Source organism: Pantherophis guttatus, chromosome 9 (genome assembly GCF_059756535.1).
Source record: "Pantherophis guttatus breed Tessera chromosome 9, ASM5975653v1, whole genome shotgun sequence".
Lineage (NCBI taxonomy): Eukaryota > Metazoa > Chordata > Lepidosauria > Squamata > Colubridae > Pantherophis > Pantherophis guttatus.
In genome coordinates this window covers 31,201,551-31,221,137 of record NC_142071.1, presented here as the reverse complement: position 1 = coordinate 31,221,137, position 19,587 = coordinate 31,201,551, and the positions used below count along the sequence as shown (strand labels likewise).

Sequence of the window (19,587 nt, the reverse complement as noted above, 5' to 3'; positions counted from 1 at the left end):
AAAACAGTGTTTCTCAACCTTGGAAGCTTGAAGATGGGTGGACTTCAACTGTCCACCCATCTTCAAGCTTCCAAGGTTGAGAAACACTGCTCTAAAAGGAAAATGCATGTTGGGTCAGCTGCCTTTTTAAAGCAGTCCTCCTGATTTAAGTCCCATTGCCATCTCTGGCTTTTGAGGAGCGCTAGCAGCACCGGCCAAGATCCCCAGTTCCCATCCGCTGATTGAACACATCCTTCCCTCCACCCAGGTGCCCAGGGGAGACGTCAGAAGAGCCCGTTCCTCCTCGGGCCGTCTCCGCAGATGAGATGAGCCTGGTCATTTCCTGCCTGCAGAAGTGGAGGGAAGAAGTCGAGCAAGATATAGAAGGTCTGCGCCCAGATAATTTCACATGTCACTCCAGAGTTGCTGTTTAGCAGCTGAGATTTTCCCATTTGCGCATGGGATGATTTCCATTCCGTTCTTTCCCCGAACTGGAGAAGGTGGCGAGGGGCGATACCATGTATCTTTCACAGTGTTTAAGTCCCCTTCTTTCTGTTTGTGGGATGTGATCAGGAAGTCATAACTCATCTCTCTCGGAGCATTTTTGCAGTTTTCCTGGTTGGGCCGAGGGCTGAAGTTTCCTTGGTGAAGGACAACATTTTGTTGGGCCAAAGAGGACACCTTCAAACTCTTGAATCATCCAGGTCCCCTCCATAAATCCAGCCATCATTCAGGGCCACCCTTTCCCTGAATATGAGCATTGTCTCCAGGGTGGAGAACGGGTCATTCCCCTTGCTTTCCACAAAATGACCTGACATGCAACTTTGAGGGACACCTGTGATCAGTCACAATCAGTCTCTCGTGGCCGGAAGCATCTTTAGAGATTGGTAAAAAATGTTTCCTTTCCTTTAAGAAAACTTAACCGTTGCTCACTCGTTTAGTCTTTTGCTTTGATTGACAGACTTGAAGACTTCCATGCTGATGCTTTCTGAGTCCATGGATCATGTCTATGCTGACCCTCAACTCTGCCAGGTAGGGTGTCTGCCTTTCTTCCTGGTTGTGTGAGTGCTTCTGACCTCGTATTGGCACCAGTTCCCCCAGAATAAAACCTTGTTGTCATATAAGAGAAAGGGAGGGATTCGTGGTTGAATCAGTTAATACTTTCCATTTTTCTGATAAGGTAATTTGTTGCTCCATATAAAATTAGCCTGGAGGTCTCAAATTAAATTTCTAGGATTTAATTTGGGAATGCTTGGGAATTCAGACACTATATTCTCCTACAAACAATGATTTTACCTTGCTTTTGAAAACGGTTTCATGTCAATCATAGCTAAAGCACAGGCACTTGTACCTGCCTGCTGTTTTTTGCCACGCGTTGAAATGCAAGGTGGAACTTCTGAGTATCATAACTGGCCTGATTGGTTCCCCACTGTCTCTCCAAAGAGTCTGCAGAGGCTGGGCGTTTTAATGGAAGAGCTGGAACATCCTGTTTTTTGTTTGGAGAGCTCCTGCCTTTTCCCTCTATTCCAGAGGCCTCCAAACCTGGCAACTTTAAGACTTGTGGACTTCACCGCCCAGAATTCCTCAGCCAGTCAGACTGTCAGAATTCTTCAGTCAGTCAGGCTGAGGAATTCTGGAAATTGAAGTCCACAGGTCTTAAAGTTGCCAAGTTTGGAGACCCCTGGTTTAGTAGATAACCAACAGGAGCTTGGGTGTGTCCTGAATTGTACAGCGTTGAGCTCTTCCATCCCCAACAGGATCACCCGTCAAGGCCTTGCTAGTTGCTAGAGTCCTCTCTGGCAAATGGCTTCCGTTGAGTGTCAGTCGGTTGGGCGTGTCCTTGGTGGCTGGTTCTGGACCTGACTGGTCTGGTCACAAATGGTCTCTGCATCCCTGCTTACCAACATGGAAAGTTCCCCCCTGGAAAGGAATCTGTGTTAAGCCTTGATTATATGAATGGATCGTTCTTACAGGCGCAACAGCTGAGAATTTGCCTCATCGAATCTTCCCATGGTCATGTTACTTCACCTCTCTAAAAATAAACCCGAGAACCGATGGCGTCTGCGTTTGTGTGTGTGTGTGTGTTTTCCAGGTCCCTTATCACTTGCATGCTGTGTTGGTCCACGAAGGCCAGGCCAACGCTGGCCATTACTGGGCCTACATCTACAGCCTGCCTCAGAAGACGTGGCTTAAATACAACGACATCGCCGTGGCTGAATCCTCCTGGGAGGAACTCGAAAGGGATTCGTTTGGCGGCTTGAAAAATGCTAGCGCCTATTGCCTCATTTATGTTAGTAAAAAGCTACCACACTTCGCAGCAGGTGAGGATCTGAACTCGGTTCTTGGCGAGGCCTCTTCCTTCTCGGGGGCCGGAGGCCTCTGGATATGTTGAGAAGGGCTGCTTAAGAAGAGATTTCTTGTCCTTCGGTTGAGAGTGGACCATGGTCTCTTCTTTTATACCTTCTGCCTTTGTGGGGAGATGCATTACTTGAAATGAGTGGAGGTTAAGGAGAATCTCTCTCGCCATCCTGGTTTGATATATTTGGGGGTAGAAGCAGGTTAGTTCCAAGAGGAATAAATTTAGGAATCGGTCAGCAGTCTGGGGTCAGCTGAAGACGGGAAGGGCAAACCCCATCTGAAAACTCGATGAATCTGTCTATATCAGTGATGGCTAACCTTTTTGCCATTGTCTGCCAAAAGCGGGGGTCGCACGAGTGCCCACACCCATAATTCAATGCCCCCCCCCCGCACGGGATGGCACAGTGGGCCCAGTAGGCCCGTTTTTCGCCCTCCCTAGGCTCCAGATGATTTCTTGGAGCCTGGGGAGGGCAAAAACGGCCTCCCCTCCACCCAAGGTCCTCTGGAGGCCGGAAACGGCCCATTTCCCAACTTCTGGTAGGACCGGAAGGCCCGTTTTTCGCCCTCCCCAGGCTCCAGAGGCTTTCTAGAAGCCTGGGGAAGGTGAAAATGGCCTCCCCCCTCCCCAGGCCCTCCGTAGGCCAGTAACAGCCTGTTTTCTGACTTCTGGTGGGCTTGGAAGGCCCGAAAATCAGCTGGCTGGTGTGCACCTGCGTGCTGGAGCTGAACTAGGGCAATGCTCGCGTGTCCACAGTTACGGCTCCATGTGCTACCTGTGGCACGCGTGCCATAAGTCCACCATCACGGGTCTATACAATTGCCAGGAGCCAAGGCTGACATGAAGGCACAAATATACATAAAGTTCCTCAATTATTGGGTCTCAAAGGCAGGAAAGAGATGGGAGTCTTTGTACTCTTCATCTTTTTGGCCCTGTACGTGCACACACAGCACCACACATCCCTCCTGGTCTTCGATGCTGGAGACACCATATAACCATCCTGACAGCCAGTAGCAACTTGCGGCCACAGCATCCTAATAAGAGGAAAATGGCAGCTAACAACCTTCACCGCCTCCCTTGCTTTTGTTGTCCAAGAGGTGTTCAGACCCTCTGTTCATCTTCCTTTGGCAGCTTATGACGATGGACAACCGGAGAGAGAAGTAGAAGTGCTGCCTCTGGAACTTCAACGCTACATCGAAGAAGACAACTGGAGGGTAGAACAGGAGATGGCCGAGCTGGAAGAGCAGTCCTGCAAAATGGCCCAGATGGAGCAATCCTCTGAACCTCTGGAGTCCCAGAGCTTGTCTTCCGACTCAAGTCAAGGTGAGGAAAGGGGAAGGCGATCTTCCTTCGCTGTCTGATACCAGCAAACAGGGAGTGGAAGAGTAGAGAGCTTTGACCAGGCTTAGAGAAACACATTGATGGGCCCGTTCCATCTGTTTTGGGTTCTCTGTTGCGGTCCCTTCAAATGCCCTAGAGCAGGGGTCTCCAACCTTGGCAACTTTAAGCCTGGCGGACTTCAACTCCCAGAATTCCCCAGCTGCAATGATCCTTGTAGTGGGTGCTAGCTGGGGCAGGCTCCCAAAGTTAGATTTTTCTCTCTGATTTTTTCCTGAATCTTCCCTAGGCTAAATGTGGGTGCTGTTTAGTAGCTCCTTTTTTTCCCCCCTGGCCGTCTTCTGGAGACTACCCCCTTCAGCCTTTAGCAGTCCCAGCATCCTTTAGCTGCAGATTTGGGTCCTGCCAACCTCGACCTCAACAGCTCCCTGTAATACCTTTGGGAAAGCGTAAACCATGGAAAATTCCTCTGGAATTTCCTTTCTCCTTCTAGAACGCTCCTTCCCCCGCGAGTGTGGGCCGCATTCGCTCTCCTCCGAGCACGCCGTGATGGCCAAGGAGCAGACTGCCCAAGCCATCGCCAAGGCAGCCGACGTCTACGAGAAGGATGGCATCCCGGCTGCTCTTGACCAGGTGAGGCTCATCGTTGGCGTTCCCTCCTTCCACCTGTCCTGCTGAGCCTCTTGCCCTCCTTGGGCCTCTCTTGCTTGCGCCTCTTGCCTTCCTCTCACTCCCTTCTCCTCCTCCTCCTCCTCCTCCCTCTCCTCCTCCCCTCGGTGCTGCCACAGCCCAAGGAGGCAGATGCAGAGAAGGACCCCTCAGAGGAAGCCGACCCCACGCCGCAGGCAGAAGAGCCCCCGGAAGCGGAGCGGAGGGAGCCTTCTGCCCCGCCCAGCTCTCAAGTCTCGGAAGTGGAGATTCCCAGTGTGGGGAAGATCCTAGTTAGATCGGATGCGGATGGCTATAACGAGGAGGTACCGTCTCTGGGAGGAGAGGGACTAGTCAACAATGCCCGTTCTGCTCTCGATGGCCTGCTTCTCAAAGCGGGAAAACCCCAGCCGCACTTCGAAATGTCCTCTCCTTTCCTGTGGGGCTTTATCGGTGGTTGGTTATCAACACACAACTAACACACAAACAGGCAGCACAGCCTGGAAAATGTGTGTCAGTGCTCCAAGTGATGCACCCCTAGAAAGCAAAACCTCTCAAGGCAGGCAGATTCCTCAAAGGACAATTGATGGGATACATCATATTGGCACAACTGGCGAAAGCCGACTCTGAAGGTTCCCGCGGCTTTCACCTGATTAAAATGTAAAAGTTTCCCCTCTCCCCCAAGTCTCTGGTCACGCTGTCCAATCAAGGTGCTGGCCGGTTGCTTGGTGACTTCGCTCCTCCCCTGGCCAGCCACCTGTCGGAGTGTCCTTGGTTCCCACAGGAAAACTGGATAGCTATTTCCCTGCCCCTCCTTCAGCTTCGTGGCAACCCTGAAGCCTCCGAGAGGACCTCGGCCAGATTCCCTTCAGGGTTGACAATGTGGTTGTGCTGTATGGAGAGGCTATGTGGCTCCTTATTTATCGCTGTTGGTTATCCGTGTGGTCCATGGTGCTCTCTGAACGTGGTTGTCTTCTTGCAGACATTTCATGACCCAACTAGGTAATATCAGTCCAATCCCCACTCCCTGTAGCACTGATGATGTTTCCTAGTTGGGTCATGAAATGTCTGCAAGATCACAACCAAGCTCAGAGAGCACCAAGGACCCCTCATTTCAACCCTGAGCTATAGAGTCTCTTCTGTCAGTTACTTTCTAAGAATCTGGAAATGGGGGACCCACCCAAACAATATCCTTGTTTCAATCCAGCCTTTCCCCCACTCCTGTCTCTCTCTCTCTCTCTCTCTTTCCTCTTTCCTCTTCTCTGTGGCAGGTGATGCTAAGCCCCGCCATGCAAGGGGTGATCCTGGCCATTGCTAAAGCTCGCCAGACCTTTGATCGCGATGGGTCTGAAGCAGGGCTAGTCAAGGTAGTACTTTACACCTAAGAGCACGTGTCTTGTTTTTCTCTGTCCACAAGGGATGAGGCCTCTTCTCTGGGTCGGGGGCCTGTCTCCTTCTTTCCTTTTTGCTGTCTTGGAATGGGAGGGTAGGCAGGAGCAGGTGGTGGCCAGGTGCCCAGCTGGATGCCAGATTCTGCAGGAGTGGTACTTTTGTCTCACCTGACCCGTCCTTTAGGGAGAGAGTTTTAGACCAATAACACGGATCCAAGACAGAAGAGGGGGACTTCCCTCCAGAGGGGATTACTTGCTCCGCCTGCTAATGTAGTGTATCTGTTTGGTATCTGAGCCCATTTCATATTTATACAAAATTCTAAGTAGGAAAGGTTCATCCTCCCAACTGAAATGCCAGAAATCTGGAAGTCTTCTTGATTCAAAGCAGAAAGCGGGAGCTATCCAACTCCTTTGTGGAAATCCTTTCCACAGCTAGGGAAAAAAAAAAAAAACTTTCAAGATAAATTTCATGTATTCTTTATTCCTTTGTCCCAGATCACATACACCTTAAGGTGTCCCTTAGCGCCTGAAGTGGCCCTTGTGTTTTACAATTGTAGGAATTCTAGACACTTAGAATCCATCTATGCTGTACAAGCAGCCTTCTCTGATCAGCACGGAAGAGCAATAAAATAGGAAAACGCCCAAAAATAAACAGTGAGATAAAAAGAGCTATTGTAGACAATCTTAAGCAGTAATCACTTTATGACTGGACTGGATTAATATTGAGGACATTTGTTCATTCTACTATCTTGCTGTCTCTGGCACATCCAGCAGGTTCCTGTAGAGCAGGGGTGTCAAACTCAATTTCATTGAGGGCCGCATCAGGGCTGTGGTTGACCTGGGGGAGGGGGGGGGGCGACTGGGCGGGCACGGCCAGCTTGACGCCACTCCCCAAATTGCTGGCATGTTTCCTCTTCGCACTGGGTAGACGGGGCCGAAGCAACGCGAGTTGGCCTCTTACATTTTCCAGGATGGCTCCATGGGCCAATCCAACCACATTGTGTTCAGACTGTTGCCTTCTGGCAGAAGATACAGAACAATTAAAACTCGGACCACACGTCTTCTGAATAGATTTTATCCCAGAGCTGTAATTGCACTCAACAATGAACTAAAGGGCCACCAAGCCTACCAAGAGCCTTGGTAGTACAGGGGTTTAAGGCACCCTGTTATTAAGCTGCTTAAGACCAGCTGCCTGCAATTACTGCAGAGTTCGAATCTCGCCAAGGCTCAAGGTTGACTCAGCCTTCCATCCTTTCTAAGGTAGGTGAAATGAGGACCCAGTTTGTGGGGGCAATAAGCTGACTTTGTATAAATATACAAAAGGATGAAGGCTATTGCTGAGCACATTGTAAGCCGCCCTGAGTCTTCGGAGAAGGGCGGCATATAAATCAAATTAAAAAACAAAAAAAAACAAAAAAAACCCATCAGTCAGCTGTTGGACAGCATTACTTGGTCTGCTGTGTGGATGCTTGGGTGGCTTTAGGGGTGGGGAATTTGTGGTGGGTGGGTGAGGGGTGTCTGGGGATTGTTATGTGTCTTGGGCTTGGTCTCTGGGTGTTAAGTGAATTTCGTTGTATGGGTGTACTGTGTATATACATACAATGACAATAAACTATTAAATTGTGAGCCGGATCTGGCCCGCGGGCCTTGTGTTTGACACCCCTGCTGTAGAGTCTTAGCCTGTCAGGGACAAAGAAATCTCCCTCCCCTTTGAATCAGCTGCAAAACAAGGGGAGAATCTGCACGATGGATTCATAACAAGCTAGAATGATAACCGTTTCAACCACCGACTTCCCCAGGCATTCCATGAAGAATATTCCAGACTGTACTCCTTGTCGAGAGAGACCCCAACACCCCAGAATGACCCCCGCCTTCAACACGTCTTAGTTTACTTGCTGCAGAACGATGCCCCCAAGCAGGTGGTGGAACGGACCCTACTGGAGCAGTTTGCGGACAAAAACCTCAGCTACGATGAAAGGTTGGTTCAAAGAAGGTAGAGAGGGATGCGAGGAGACAGTTTGTAGCTCACGGTTGAACTCTGTGGCGTCCTTGATGCTCTCGGCACTTGGTGGTTTGCTTGCAGATGTTTCATTCGGGTTAGGGCACGCCTGAGAGACCTAAAGGAATCATCTTTGGGTTCCAGGTATTGTGGGAGTTACTGGGAAAGCACTGGCCCTCAGTTTTGATGGAAGCAAATTAAATTGAAAATGTCTGTCTAGATGCCACTCCAGCTGCATTCACAGTGTTCCTTCTCTCTGTTCTGGGAAACAGGTCCATTAGCATTATGAAGGTGGCCCGAGAAAAGCTGAAAGGAATTGGCCCAGATGAGGTAGACATGGAAGAGTACAAGGTACGGAGTCCTGACTTTCAAAACACACACACAGACACACAGCTTTGGCGAAAAGCAGACCAGCTCCTGATTCTCTGGTCACAGCCTGCTCTGTTGAAATAACACTTTGGGGTGCTCGTTACGCATATCCGTTAGCTTACCTTTAGCCACAGTACGCATCTAAATCGAATCATTTACCTCTTCTCTTTCTTGGCATGACTCGGGGATGCCGGAGGCCACCTGGGGTTTCAAGCAAGCCACAGCAGGGCAGAAGCGCCAACATGGAAGGAGGGAGTGGGGAGTCAAACATTACAACGACCAAACTTGTATTTTCTGTTTCTGGACAGAAATGGCACGAAGACTACAGCTTGTTCCGCAAGGTGTCCGTTTATCTCTTGACGGGGTTGGAGCTCTATCAGAAAAACCAGTAAGTTCATCCGCGGAGATTTTAGGAAGGAATTGCTGAAGGCTTCAGGCCTGTTGAGTTGATGTTTCGACAGACAGAGCGTGGTGAATGTGTCCCGACATATCTTGAGTCATCTACAAATGGGCAATATTGGGTTTGGGCCACTCTGCCTCCCTTTTGTGCACTTAGCCGAATCATTATACAATTTTGTACAATCCGAGGAGAAACGACTCGATTTTAATAAGCAATAATAAAAGTTCTGTTTTGTCCAGAAAGCCAAATATGCGCGACTCAAAACACCCTGAGCGTTCTCACGGGGGGGAACGGAAGCAGGTTGTTCAAATTCCTCTTGCTCTTGTGAAGGACACTGAGCTTGTCGATCGAAAGGTCGGCAGTTCAGCGGTTTGAATCCCTAGTGCTGCCGCGTAACGGGGTGAGCTCCCGTGACTTGTCCCAGCTTCTGCCAACCTAGCAGTTCAAAAGCAGGTAAAAAATGCAAGTAGAAAAATAGGGACCACCTTTGGTGGGAAGGTAAGAGCGTTCCGTGCGCCTTTGGCGTTGAGTCATGCTGGCCACGTGACCACGGAGACGTCTTCTTCGGACAGCGCTGGCTCTTCGGCTTTGAAATGGAGATGAGCAGCACCCCCTAGAGTCGGGAACGACTAGCATGTACTAGTATGTGCGAGGGGAACTTTTACCTTTACTCCTCATCGGATCGAAACAGTGATATATTTCTGGCGATTTTAAGTACAGGAGGCAATTCTAAAACATCTTGACTTCAGTTAAACTTGATGAAGCCTTTTGCCTCTAAAACAGTGTTTCTCAACCTTGGAAGCTTGAAGATGGGTGGACTTCAACTCCCAAAATCCCCCAATTGAGCTCAGTTGTGGTCATAAGTTGGGGACTCCCTATATATTGGGTTGAATATTTCTCTTTGGCAGAGAGAGATTTTACTTTATGAGCCTTGAAGGTTCGTGATGGGCTAAACCAGTGTTTCTCAACCTTGGAAGCTTGAAGATGGGTGGACTTCAACTCCCAGAATCCCCCAGCCAGCGCTGCTGGCTGTGGGATTCTGGGAGTTGAAGTCCACCCATCTTCAAGCTACCAAGGTTGAGAAACACTGCTCTAGAATAAATCAAATAAAAAAGAATGGCCTGAAGGTGGAGCAGTTGTGAGCCACCCGAGACTGGATGTGTGTGTATCCGTCCATCACAATGACTGGATGATATGAGACACACACACACACACACACACACACACACACACACACACACACACACTCTTTTCTTGCCCTCTTAAAGATACTGCGAGGCCCTGACCTACCTGGTGTACGCTTACGAGACCAACACCGTCCTGCAGGCCAAAGGAACCAGCCGGGGTGCGGACTCCTCTCTGATCGCTCTTTACAGAAGGAAGTGCCTCTTGGTGGGTATTCACAGGACCCTTCCCCTTCTTCCCACTCCTTCAAGCGGGTGGGTGGGCGGGGCCAGAGTTTTCACATCATTCCTCTCGCTGTCATATGTTGAAAATGGGATATCGATGAATGCTCCGGTAGTCCTCGACTTACAACACTTCCATTTACTGACCGTTTGAAGTTACAACGGCACTGAAAAATGGGACTTACGACCACTTTTCACACTTACGACCGTTGCTGCATCCCCCCCCATGGTCACGTGACTTACAGTCGGATACTTGACAGCTGACTCACATTTATGACGGTTGCCGTGTCCCGGGGGTGGGGGGGGTGTCACGTGATCCCCTCTTGCGACCTCCTGACAAGCAAAGTCTGTCAGTCAGTCAGTGGGGAAACCAGATTCACTTCACTAGCCTGTTAACTAATTTAAGAACTGCAATGATTCACTTAACAGAGGTGGCGAGGAAAGTCGTAAAATGGGACAAAACGCACTTGACAAATTTCTCACTTAGCAACATAAATTGTGGTAAATTGAGGACTACCTGTATTTTTAAAAAAATTCACATCAAGTGCCTGCCAATGGTTATCCTCCCAGCCTGCCGCTCTTAATTTAGAAGTTATTGAAAATTTAGAATTTTAACACCAGTTTAACTTTGGGGGCCATTCTTTTGGCTATTTCCTTTTTTATTTTTTAGCCCTCCCCAACAGATTCTGCGCGTAACCGGTTCTCTTGATGGCTGGACTTCAACTCCCAGAATCCCCCAGCCCTCTTGACAAACGCGGCACTAACTGTACTGTGTTTCTCAGCCTTCCAGGCCTTCAGAGGCATGGCTGGCTGGGGAATTCTGGGAGTTGAAGTCCAGCCGTCTTCAAGTGGCCGAGCTCGAGAAATACTGCTTTATAGAAATAGCTGGGCCAAAGACCCAGGCTCGGTTATTTTAAAACGTCCCGTCCGAATTGTTGGAGGTGTGGACACAAACAAGGGACATTCTACCACATGTGGTGGACCTGTCCTAAGATTAGGAAATCTTGGGGCAAGATTAAAAAATGGCTGGATGAAATAACAGGGCAGAAGATAGAAAGAAAGCCAGAGTTGTTTCTCCTGGATATTCTGGAAGGGAAAATGCAGAAAAGTATACAATATATCATATTTCACATACTAACGGCAAGTAGAATTGTGATAGCACAAAACTGGAAACAACCAGACACCCTTCCAGATCAAATCATAATAAAAAAAAAATATACGAATGTGCAGAGATGGACAGATTATCTAGGGAAATGAAGGAGAGGGAGGACACCGAGTACTATTTAATATGGAATAAATGGTATTCCTGGCTGGAGAGTAAACATAAAACTTAAGGGATGTTTTTGTTATGAGATCAAATTGTAAATAGAAATCAAGATAATTTAAATAAAGATGTAAGTTTAAGATAGAGATATTTAGAAGCAGAATTTGTGTAAAGAGGCTAAATAGGTCAGAGATACCGATGCAGAAAAGTTGTTCTTAGTATTGAAATTTTGATATGTTTATTTCTGGTTGTTTATATTTTTTGTTTTGTGTGTGTGTGTGTGTGTGTGTGTGTGTGTTTTCTTGCTTTTTTTGTGTATTGTGTTTCGTTTTGTACTGTGTATTTTAAACTTTGGAAATTTAATAAATATTATTTTAATAAAACGCCCCGTCTGAATGCTGGGACGGGCCTCTCTCGAGTTCCTCACCAACCGACTCCCGCCGGTGCTTTTCCCCAGAGGCTGAACGACGCTGCAGCCGCCCTCTTCGAAAGCAACGACGGGAAGGAAGTGGACGAAGGGGTGAGCGTCCTGAACGAGCTCATCATCCCCTGCATGCACCTGATCATGAGCAACCACGTCTCCAGAGACGACCTGGACGCCATCGAAGTCATGAGGAACCGCTGGTGTGCCTACCTGGGAAAGGACGTGGGTGGTAAGACAGGTGTCCTGGGCACCACACCAACTTCCTTCTGCCTGCTCTCGTTGCCTCTCGGGATTCTGTTTGTTGGTACTTGTAAGGAATCATCTGCATATTCACGAAGCTTTAACTTTTATCTGCTGGTCTCTCCACTCATTCCTCTACATTGCAATGGTGGGTGGTGGGTTGTTTTTTTTTTTTAGTGTATACAGAATTTTATCAAAGTTATCAAAATGGAAGTAAAAATAATGATAGTAGGACAATGGGGAAGGGGGGGGGGCGAGGAGAGTGCAAAGTGTAAATAGGAAACAACAGAAAGAAAAGCATGTTACTCCAATTCTTTTCAGCTCAGTAGAATGAAGGTAAAATAACATTTCAGCTTCGGTTTTTTTAGTTTTGCACGCTTGGAATACACCAGCCGTTTCTATCGCAACAAACTTATCAGCAAATCAGGGTTTCATTTTTTTTCCCCCCTGTCTCAAGCACAACATCTAGAAGCAGTTTCCAAGCAGCCATAAAACGGGGATGTATTTTCTTTGATAAAGGCAGCTCATTTGGCCCTCTCTGCTAGCTCTACCAACGCTCGGAAGATGATGGAAGATTGAATTTCCCTCTGAAGGACCAGGTTATATATCCTGTGTGGTTGATAGTCCTGGATAATAGATTCAAATCACTCTGGACCTGGAGTTCTCTGTGACTTTAAGAGGAGAAGCTTGTCAACTGATGGTTACTCCAGTGCAAGCAAGTTTCAACGCCTTCCTCCGTTGAGGGAGGGGGCATGCCTGAGCTTGCTTCTTGGGGAGGAGTTGCAGCAAAGCATTCTCTGTGGCCTGAAGTGGTTAAGGCGCAACCTCTGTGCATTCAGGAGACTCCCGGTTACTCCATTTTCGTGGCAGCAGGCTGACCCTGGAGATCCAGAGCCATCAAAAGCTCAGCAGCCCATCCAGTTTCCTCAGAGAAGCCTGAGAGAAGAAATCCCAGATTTCTGGGAGGCAGGTGGTTCTGCCCGAGGGAAAGGCTCATTCTTGGGAACAAAAAAAAAAAAAAAAGAGCTAAAGAAAATAAGGTCATCTGGATTAATTAAGCTGCTGTATTTTTTTTATTTATTTATTTATTTATGTAGAAATTTATGTAGCTGCCCAACACCCCGAACACAACTCTGGGTAACATACAACCGCCACCGCTAAAACAATACGACAACCCTTAAAACAATTAATCATAAAGAAAGCCAAGATTGTGAGAGAATAACAACCACCCAAAGGCAAAACGGTCACCTCACAAGCTCCCCAGGGGTTCTCCGAGGTTGCTGGCAGGGATGGGGCTGACCTCCTTCCAGGTTCCTCTAGGGCAGTGTTTCTCAACCTTGGAAGCTTGAAGATGGATGGACTTCAAGCTACCAAGGTTGAGAAACACTGCTCTGGGGGGAAGCTCTTTGGCAGAAGTTCTTTGGCAGCATACCGTCCCTCTCCTGACAGACCTGAGATGTCTCCTCCATCTTACGTGGAGCTACTGAGGAGCTGCTTTGAAGGGGCCAAGCTTGCCCGTGGTCCTTAACCTTCTCTTTCTTCTCCTGCAGAGAAGTTGCAGATGAAGCTGGGCGAGTTCCTGCCCCGCCTGCTGGATTGTTCCCCGGAAGGGGTGGTTCTCAAAGAGCCCCCCAAGATCCGCCCCAACTCACCCTACGACCTCTGCAGCCGATTCGCAGCTGTGATGGAGTCCATTCACAGGGCCTCAGCGGTGGCCGTGAAATAAGAGCGGCCAGCTCTCTCGGCTCAAGCCCCGCAGGCCCCCTGAGCCCCCACCCCCCACCCCAGGAGCGGAATCCGGTTGCCAGACGACTCTGGGGAAGGATGGATCCTCGAGGGACAGGGGGGCTGCGCTGAAAGACTCCTCCTTCCGCCCGAACAGCTGTGCATGTCTAGGAAAGAGGTGGCAGGGGTGGGGGTCTCGGACATGCCCTAGTTGCATGCAGGCATGGATTTTGGAAGACCCACTTGTTAATTATTGACTGTAGTTCCTGCAAGGAGCTTGTGGGGAGAGTTTTTAGGAGAAATCTGCCCTTTTACACTAAGCGTTGTATATAGACAATTCCATTTTGCCAAGTTGGCACATGATCGGGCCAGTGGTTTCAGGGGCTTCTTGAGCGCATTCTGTGTGGACCCCGTGAACTTTTTAAAGGCACCTGCCACACATGTTGATCCCCCAGTATGTTAATATGGCACCGCTGGGCTCCATGAATGGTGCAATTAATTGGGAGGAGGACTGCATGGAAAATAACTGGCAAGGGGCACTTGATCCTTGCTGACCTTCAAGTACAGCAAGTTCGGGCATAAGTCAAGCCATCGGCAGGGTGTTAAATAACACACAGGATAGATCTGGGTGAAGGAACCTTAATTGTTAACAAGGTTTTCTTGCAGTGAGTCAATGCACGTGTTAGCAGTCCCTCTGCTCTCTTAGGCAGCCATTCTTACGGGTGAGCCACTTGGCATGCAGCTGTTGCCCTGGCTGCTGGTTTAAGCACTGGCATTTGTGCCAGGGGAGGAGGAAGAGGAGGACACAACTGCAGAACCAGCAGAAGGCCGAGATTGGAAGCCGCTTCCTTGAACCTTCCCCCAAATAATTTTTTGAACGTCAAATCACCGAAGTTTAATTACCAGGGTAGTATTGGCAAAGTATGCACTGAAGTCAGGACAAAACCAAGCTGCATAAGTCACACTTTTAATGGTTATATTTTTTTCCTCAAGATCTTTTAAAGCAATCTGTTTTTTATTAGAATGCTAACAAATTGAGATGGGAAATACAAATCTGATGAGATTTCTGGTTTCAAAGTGCAATAAATATTACCCTACTTAAAGATATTTGTGATTTTGTTTCTATCCCTGAAAACGGCAGACTTGGTAAAATTAGAAGAAAATTACTGCTTCTAATTTTCAGCAGTAATTCTGAAGCCTCAAGGCAATGCCGCCCGTGACAGTTATTTCACACACACAAAAACCAACAACCCCTTTAATTTCCTTAGATTCGGGGAATAAATAAATTGCTCCATCACCTCTGGCTGTGATCCCCAAAGAGGTTGGCGGCCTGCCAGCGCATGCCTCCGATTGCAGAAGGTTGACTCTAGAACTGTTTTGAAGTTGGAAACTCTTCCTACGTGACCTTTCTATCAAAAAAGGGTGGCACAACAATCCAGCTGCTGAGTCCCCTGTCGACGAGAGGTTGCCTTAAGGAGGCTTCAGATGCTAAGACTATTCGAAAGGAGAGTTGGCTGAACAAAACAAGGCTTGCTCCTGAATTCATCCGTGGAAGCTCACCCTAGTGCCTTGGCTTGCGGATTGCTTTCTTCTGCCCCCTTCTGAAACTATTATCCGAGTAGCCCAAAGTCTCTGCCCAAGATTGCTGATCTTCTCTTATGCCAAGTAAGAGAGTTCCAATTTCTTGTAAGCGCTTAATTGCTTTTTAAAGCCTAACAATGCTTGTTGAATGGACCTTTATTTTTGCAGACATTCTATCCTCGACTGACATTCCTTCCATCATTAAACCGGGGTGTTTCTTACGTCATGCTTCTCCAAAAGATTAAAGGTGGGGGCAGGGAGGAGAGAAAGCATTGTCTCCTGCATAAGAGTAGATACAGGCCCACGGACCCTGGAACAGCACATACTCAATAATACATTTCTAATTTGCACTTAGGGAGAACAAGCTACACAACACAACACAACACGATGCCGGGTTGTCCCCTTGTCAGTGTGATTTCCCAAGCCATCCTTTGCAGAAACCTAAACCCTAGCTCTTCAATGTTCCACGCGTCGAACCATCGTCCCATTCCAGGCGGGATCCAGAAGCTCAGGAAAGTGCCGTCAGATGACAAGGTCTGCAATTTTAGGGGAAGAGGGTGGATGCTGGATGGCGAGCGTGGCTACCTCCCCTTTGTGGTGGATTGCCGGCCTCTTAGATGCCTTGGGGGTCTTTAGGAAACAGGCAGCACCGATGACAAGGCAGCCACCCAACAGGAGGAAAAATGCAGCAAACCAGCCCAGGAAAAGGGCGTCGCCGAATTCCCACCTCGGGACGACATCTGGTATGGTTTGATCCCAAAAGTCTTGCACCGTGTTGTAGGCAACCCAGGAGATGGGAACAAGAGTTGTCATTCCAGAAATGCAGAAGAGAACGCCGCCTGTGATCCCCAAGGGTCTCTTCTGCCTTGAGTCGCTGGTCTTCAGGCAGTTCGATCCCAAAAGAGCCAAGGAGAATGCCAGGAAGCCCAGTCCGTTGGAAGTCACCATCAGAACCCTGGAGATCTTGATCTCCAAAGGCAGGGCCAGGAGGGAAGCGTAGTTTTCACACTGCAAGACCGCTTGACTGACACAGGTCTGCCAAAGGCCCATATTCCAGATTTCGAGGTCGTTGAGTTCCAAGTTGAGGCTCTTCCAGAGAGGCACGTAAGTCGTCACGCACGACAGGAGCCAACCGAAGAGGGAGACGAGCAGGCCACTCAGCTGAACGGTGGTGCTCTGGTGCCAATCCATACCTGGAGAGTTGGATGGCCTCTTCTTAAGATGACCTTTGAGCTTTTTGTCCAAAGCGTGGATGAAAACGTTCCTGCAGCATTTTATGCTGTCAGGAACCTGCTATAATTGGCTGCAAGGACAGAATAGATCTGATGTGGTGCCAGTTCTTTTCTTTCTTAACAGTATAGGTGGAGAAACTGATTCTGATAGCATTAATTCTTGGGTGTGGCCACAAGTCTTTTTTCATACCTGGTTGGCCTTATTTCTTCCTTTAAAAAAAATAAAAAAGCAAAAAGAGAACCCAACCCTCTGCTTCCTGGTTTTTTTTTTTTAAAACAAACCCTTCCAAGTCCAGAAAGCAGAAATCTCACCGTTTGCTGAGCTCCAGAAACCCACTTTGCAATCTCTTTCGAACACAAGACGCCTTGCCTTCAGCAAGCCACACAAACAAAGCCATCCACGGATGATACCGAAGGACTAAAATCCTGTCTCTCACTTCCTGGATGGTGTAACAAATAATGAGTTTCATTGGTTACGAGTTATGCCCTCGGTTCGAACACGTTCATGAACAGGCACTTCCAAAGCCGGTTGATATATATATAAATATAAATATAAAAAGGAATGTAAGCTAGTCCGTGTCGTAAAAACAAAGTGGATTTCACACAAGTTGGAAGTGTGTCGCCTTCCAGGTGTCGTCTTCCGTAAGCCGATACACAAACAACGTCTATCTGTAAAAGGATTTTCCTTGTTATTGCAGGATTACTGTCTCTTTCCTACTCATCTTTCTTCCGATAGCAAGTAAGGTGCTGCTGCTGCTGCTTTCCTCTTCCAGGAGTTTGATCTTTAGACTGGAATATTGGTACTTGCTCTAGCCTGTTGAAGGCTAACATCAATTATAAACAAAGTGAGTAGAAAAGAAAACCTCACCTTTCAGGTTTCTTAAAAAAAAAGAGGAATTCCGATGAGCTTTTCTGGAAAATCCAACCATTGTTATCTTCTCTTCTTTTAGGGCCAAAATAAAACCTGCGCCGTCCACAGCGGGTCTCTCTTGAAAGATGATTTGGGGAGAAATTCCATGCTTTTCTGGAATTCAGGGCAAAGCCATCCGAGAAGTTCTTTTCCCAATTATTAGAAACTATCCCATTGGGATTGGTGGCAGTGCTGCCAATAAGTTATCTTGACTCTGTACCGCTGGAAGGCAGAGTTAGCACCTGTGGGGTTTCCGGCTGCTTGTGTTGAGGAAAAAAGCTCCCCGGTCCAATTTATAAAGTAAGCTGAGTGCTTATTTGAGCTTTTGAGCAAGGAGCTAGTCCCTGTTTCTCTCTCTCTCTCTGGGTGTGCCTGCCCCGTCTTTCCATATTCAACACAGGTAATTATACTTCTAACAATTAGGACCCATTCAGCAGGAGAACAAACATACCTTCATTATCTGCTTCCTCTTAACCAAACCAGTTTACACCTCGTTGTTAATCTTTTGAAGTTGTCAAGGCTAAATCCCACATCTATTCCCCCCCCCCCAAGAAAATTGTAGGAGGTCAGAGCTGCAGTTTCCTTGCAATTGTTTCTCAAACGGGGAGACAGTTTTCAGATCAAAGGACCGGTGATAGGAACAAAGGATGTAGAGATAGTCCTTGACTAACAACAGTTCATTTAGGGACCATTCAAAGTTGCAACGGTACTGAAAAACCGACTTATGACCGTTTTTCACACTTATGACGGTTGCAGCATCCCCACCGGTTCTGTGATCAAAATTTAGACGCTTGGCAACTGACTCATATTTATGATGGTGGTAAACCCCCCCCCCCGGGTCATGTGATCACCTGTTGTGAAATTCTGAGTAGCAAAGTCAACGTGAGGAAGCAGGATTCATTTAACGACCGTGTTACTAACTTAACAAGTGCGGTGATTCACTTAGCAATCGTGGCAAGAAAGATTGTAAGATGGGGCAAAATTTGCTTCAATGTTTCGCTTAGTCTTTGGCTCAATTGTAGTCATAAGTCAAGGACTTCCTGTACAGTGTAGTCGACTTATGTCTTTTCTTATTGCTTCTTTTTCCCCCCCCCCCTTCTTTTTGTGCCGTGATTTCTTCTTCCAACGTTTTAAAACAAAACAAAACCCAACTCCTATCCAGATACCCTTTAGCTACAGGTTAGTCGCTTGAAAACCACAATAAAAACAGCAATAGGACAATTGATGCTACTTCAACAGTTCTGAATCTCAGTCAGATCCCAGGCCGTGAAATGCAAAGCTGACCTGAGCAGGTGAGGCCAGCACATCTCACGGGCTCACCTGAGCTGGAGGAAGCTCAAAACACGAGTGCAGAAACCAGAATGCTATCAAAGTTCACCGAACCAAAGGGAGAGGCCGGCATCTTTCAGGATGTATTGTGACAATGCAAAAAAATAAATAAATAAATAAATACATTTCAGGTCAACTCGACCAGTCTGTCCCAAAACTCGGGTCCAAAATTCAGGCGTGGCAGAACAAGTGAATGATGAAATCTTACAGGGCGCGAAGGATGACTTGTGCGAAGAAGGAAACCCAGCATGGTTAATAGCAGCACTAGATCTTGAGGGATAAACGGAGCAGACAGCTTGAATCATACCCGGAGCAGAGCCATATATAAATCAAGTAGAATTGAATTAACACTTGAATCCCATTGACTTCTCTGGATCTACTCCAAGAAAAGCCAGGAGTGGATCAAATCCATTCATCCCAGCCTGGACAGGGGTGAAATCCAGCAGGTCCTGACAGGTTCTGAAGAACCGGTAGCGGAAATTTTGAGTAGTTCGGAGAACCAGCAAATACCACCTCTGGCTGGCCCCAGGAGTGGGGTGGGAATGGAGATTTTGCAATATTCTTCCCCTGACACGCCCACCAAGCCATGCCACACCACGGCCACCAAGCCACGCCCACAGAACCGTTAGTAAAAAAAAATTGGATTTCACCGCTGTTCCTGGATCAAAAATACTTCCTCTAAGGGTAGCCTAACAGGAAAACACAACCATCCATACCTCCAAGTATTAGCAATGAACTCACAATGAGACAAACTCAGCTTAATGATCCAACTTGCAGCTCTGTCTGTATAGGTCCGACTTGACCATGTTAAAATGCCTGGACTTCAACTCCCAGCGTACTGACCAGGGAATCCTCTCAGTTGAAGTCCAGGCACCGGACATCTCTTAAGGTTGATAAACACTGGTAATTGGACTTACAAGAGCCCTTTCTCAGGAATTAAGGTATGTTGCACGTTGGAGAAGACCTTGGAGCGTCTCGAATGAAGTTTAAATGTCT

At 47.8% G+C, this 19,587-nt stretch overlaps 2 protein-coding genes across 3 annotated transcripts in view; one reads left to right on the top strand and one right to left on the bottom strand.

Annotated features, from left to right (window-relative positions):
- USP28 (ubiquitin specific peptidase 28) overlaps window positions 1–14,642 on the top strand; it is a 28,555-nt gene extending 13,913 nt beyond the window's left edge. Inside the window, exons 14-26 of one of the 2 annotated variants that reach the window (XM_060695019.2) lie at window positions 248–366; window positions 941–1,011; window positions 2,072–2,300; window positions 3,467–3,658; window positions 4,167–4,306; window positions 4,462–4,647; window positions 5,593–5,688; window positions 7,512–7,690; window positions 7,984–8,062; window positions 8,389–8,468; window positions 9,749–9,872; window positions 11,608–11,803; window positions 13,365–14,642. In XM_060695019.2, the coding sequence (XP_060551002.2) occupies window positions 248–366; window positions 941–1,011; window positions 2,072–2,300; window positions 3,467–3,658; window positions 4,167–4,306; window positions 4,462–4,647; window positions 5,593–5,688; window positions 7,512–7,690; window positions 7,984–8,062; window positions 8,389–8,468; window positions 9,749–9,872; window positions 11,608–11,803; window positions 13,365–13,540 (1,867 nt within the window). In that variant the 3' untranslated portion in view covers window positions 13,541–14,642. The remainder of the gene's footprint in view (window positions 1–247; window positions 367–940; window positions 1,012–2,071; window positions 2,301–3,466; window positions 3,659–4,166; window positions 4,307–4,461; window positions 4,648–5,592; window positions 5,689–7,511; window positions 7,691–7,983; window positions 8,063–8,388; window positions 8,469–9,748; window positions 9,873–11,607; window positions 11,804–13,364) is intronic. The other variant, XM_060695020.2, reaches the window with a different exon arrangement.
- CLDN25 (claudin 25) lies at window positions 14,491–16,596 on the bottom strand. Its single transcript, XM_034425239.3, has one exon. The coding sequence runs from the start codon at window positions 16,309–16,311 to the stop codon at window positions 15,643–15,645; it is 669 nt and encodes a 222-aa protein (XP_034281130.1). The 5' UTR covers window positions 16,312–16,596; the 3' UTR covers window positions 14,491–15,642.
- Window positions 16,597–19,587: the final 2,991 nt, after the last annotated feature.

Coding starts and splice junctions, on each gene's coding strand:
- CLDN25 (XM_034425239.3), bottom strand. CDS start 16,311: ATGGATTGGCACCAGAGCACCACCGTTCAGCTGAGTGGCCTGCTCGTC.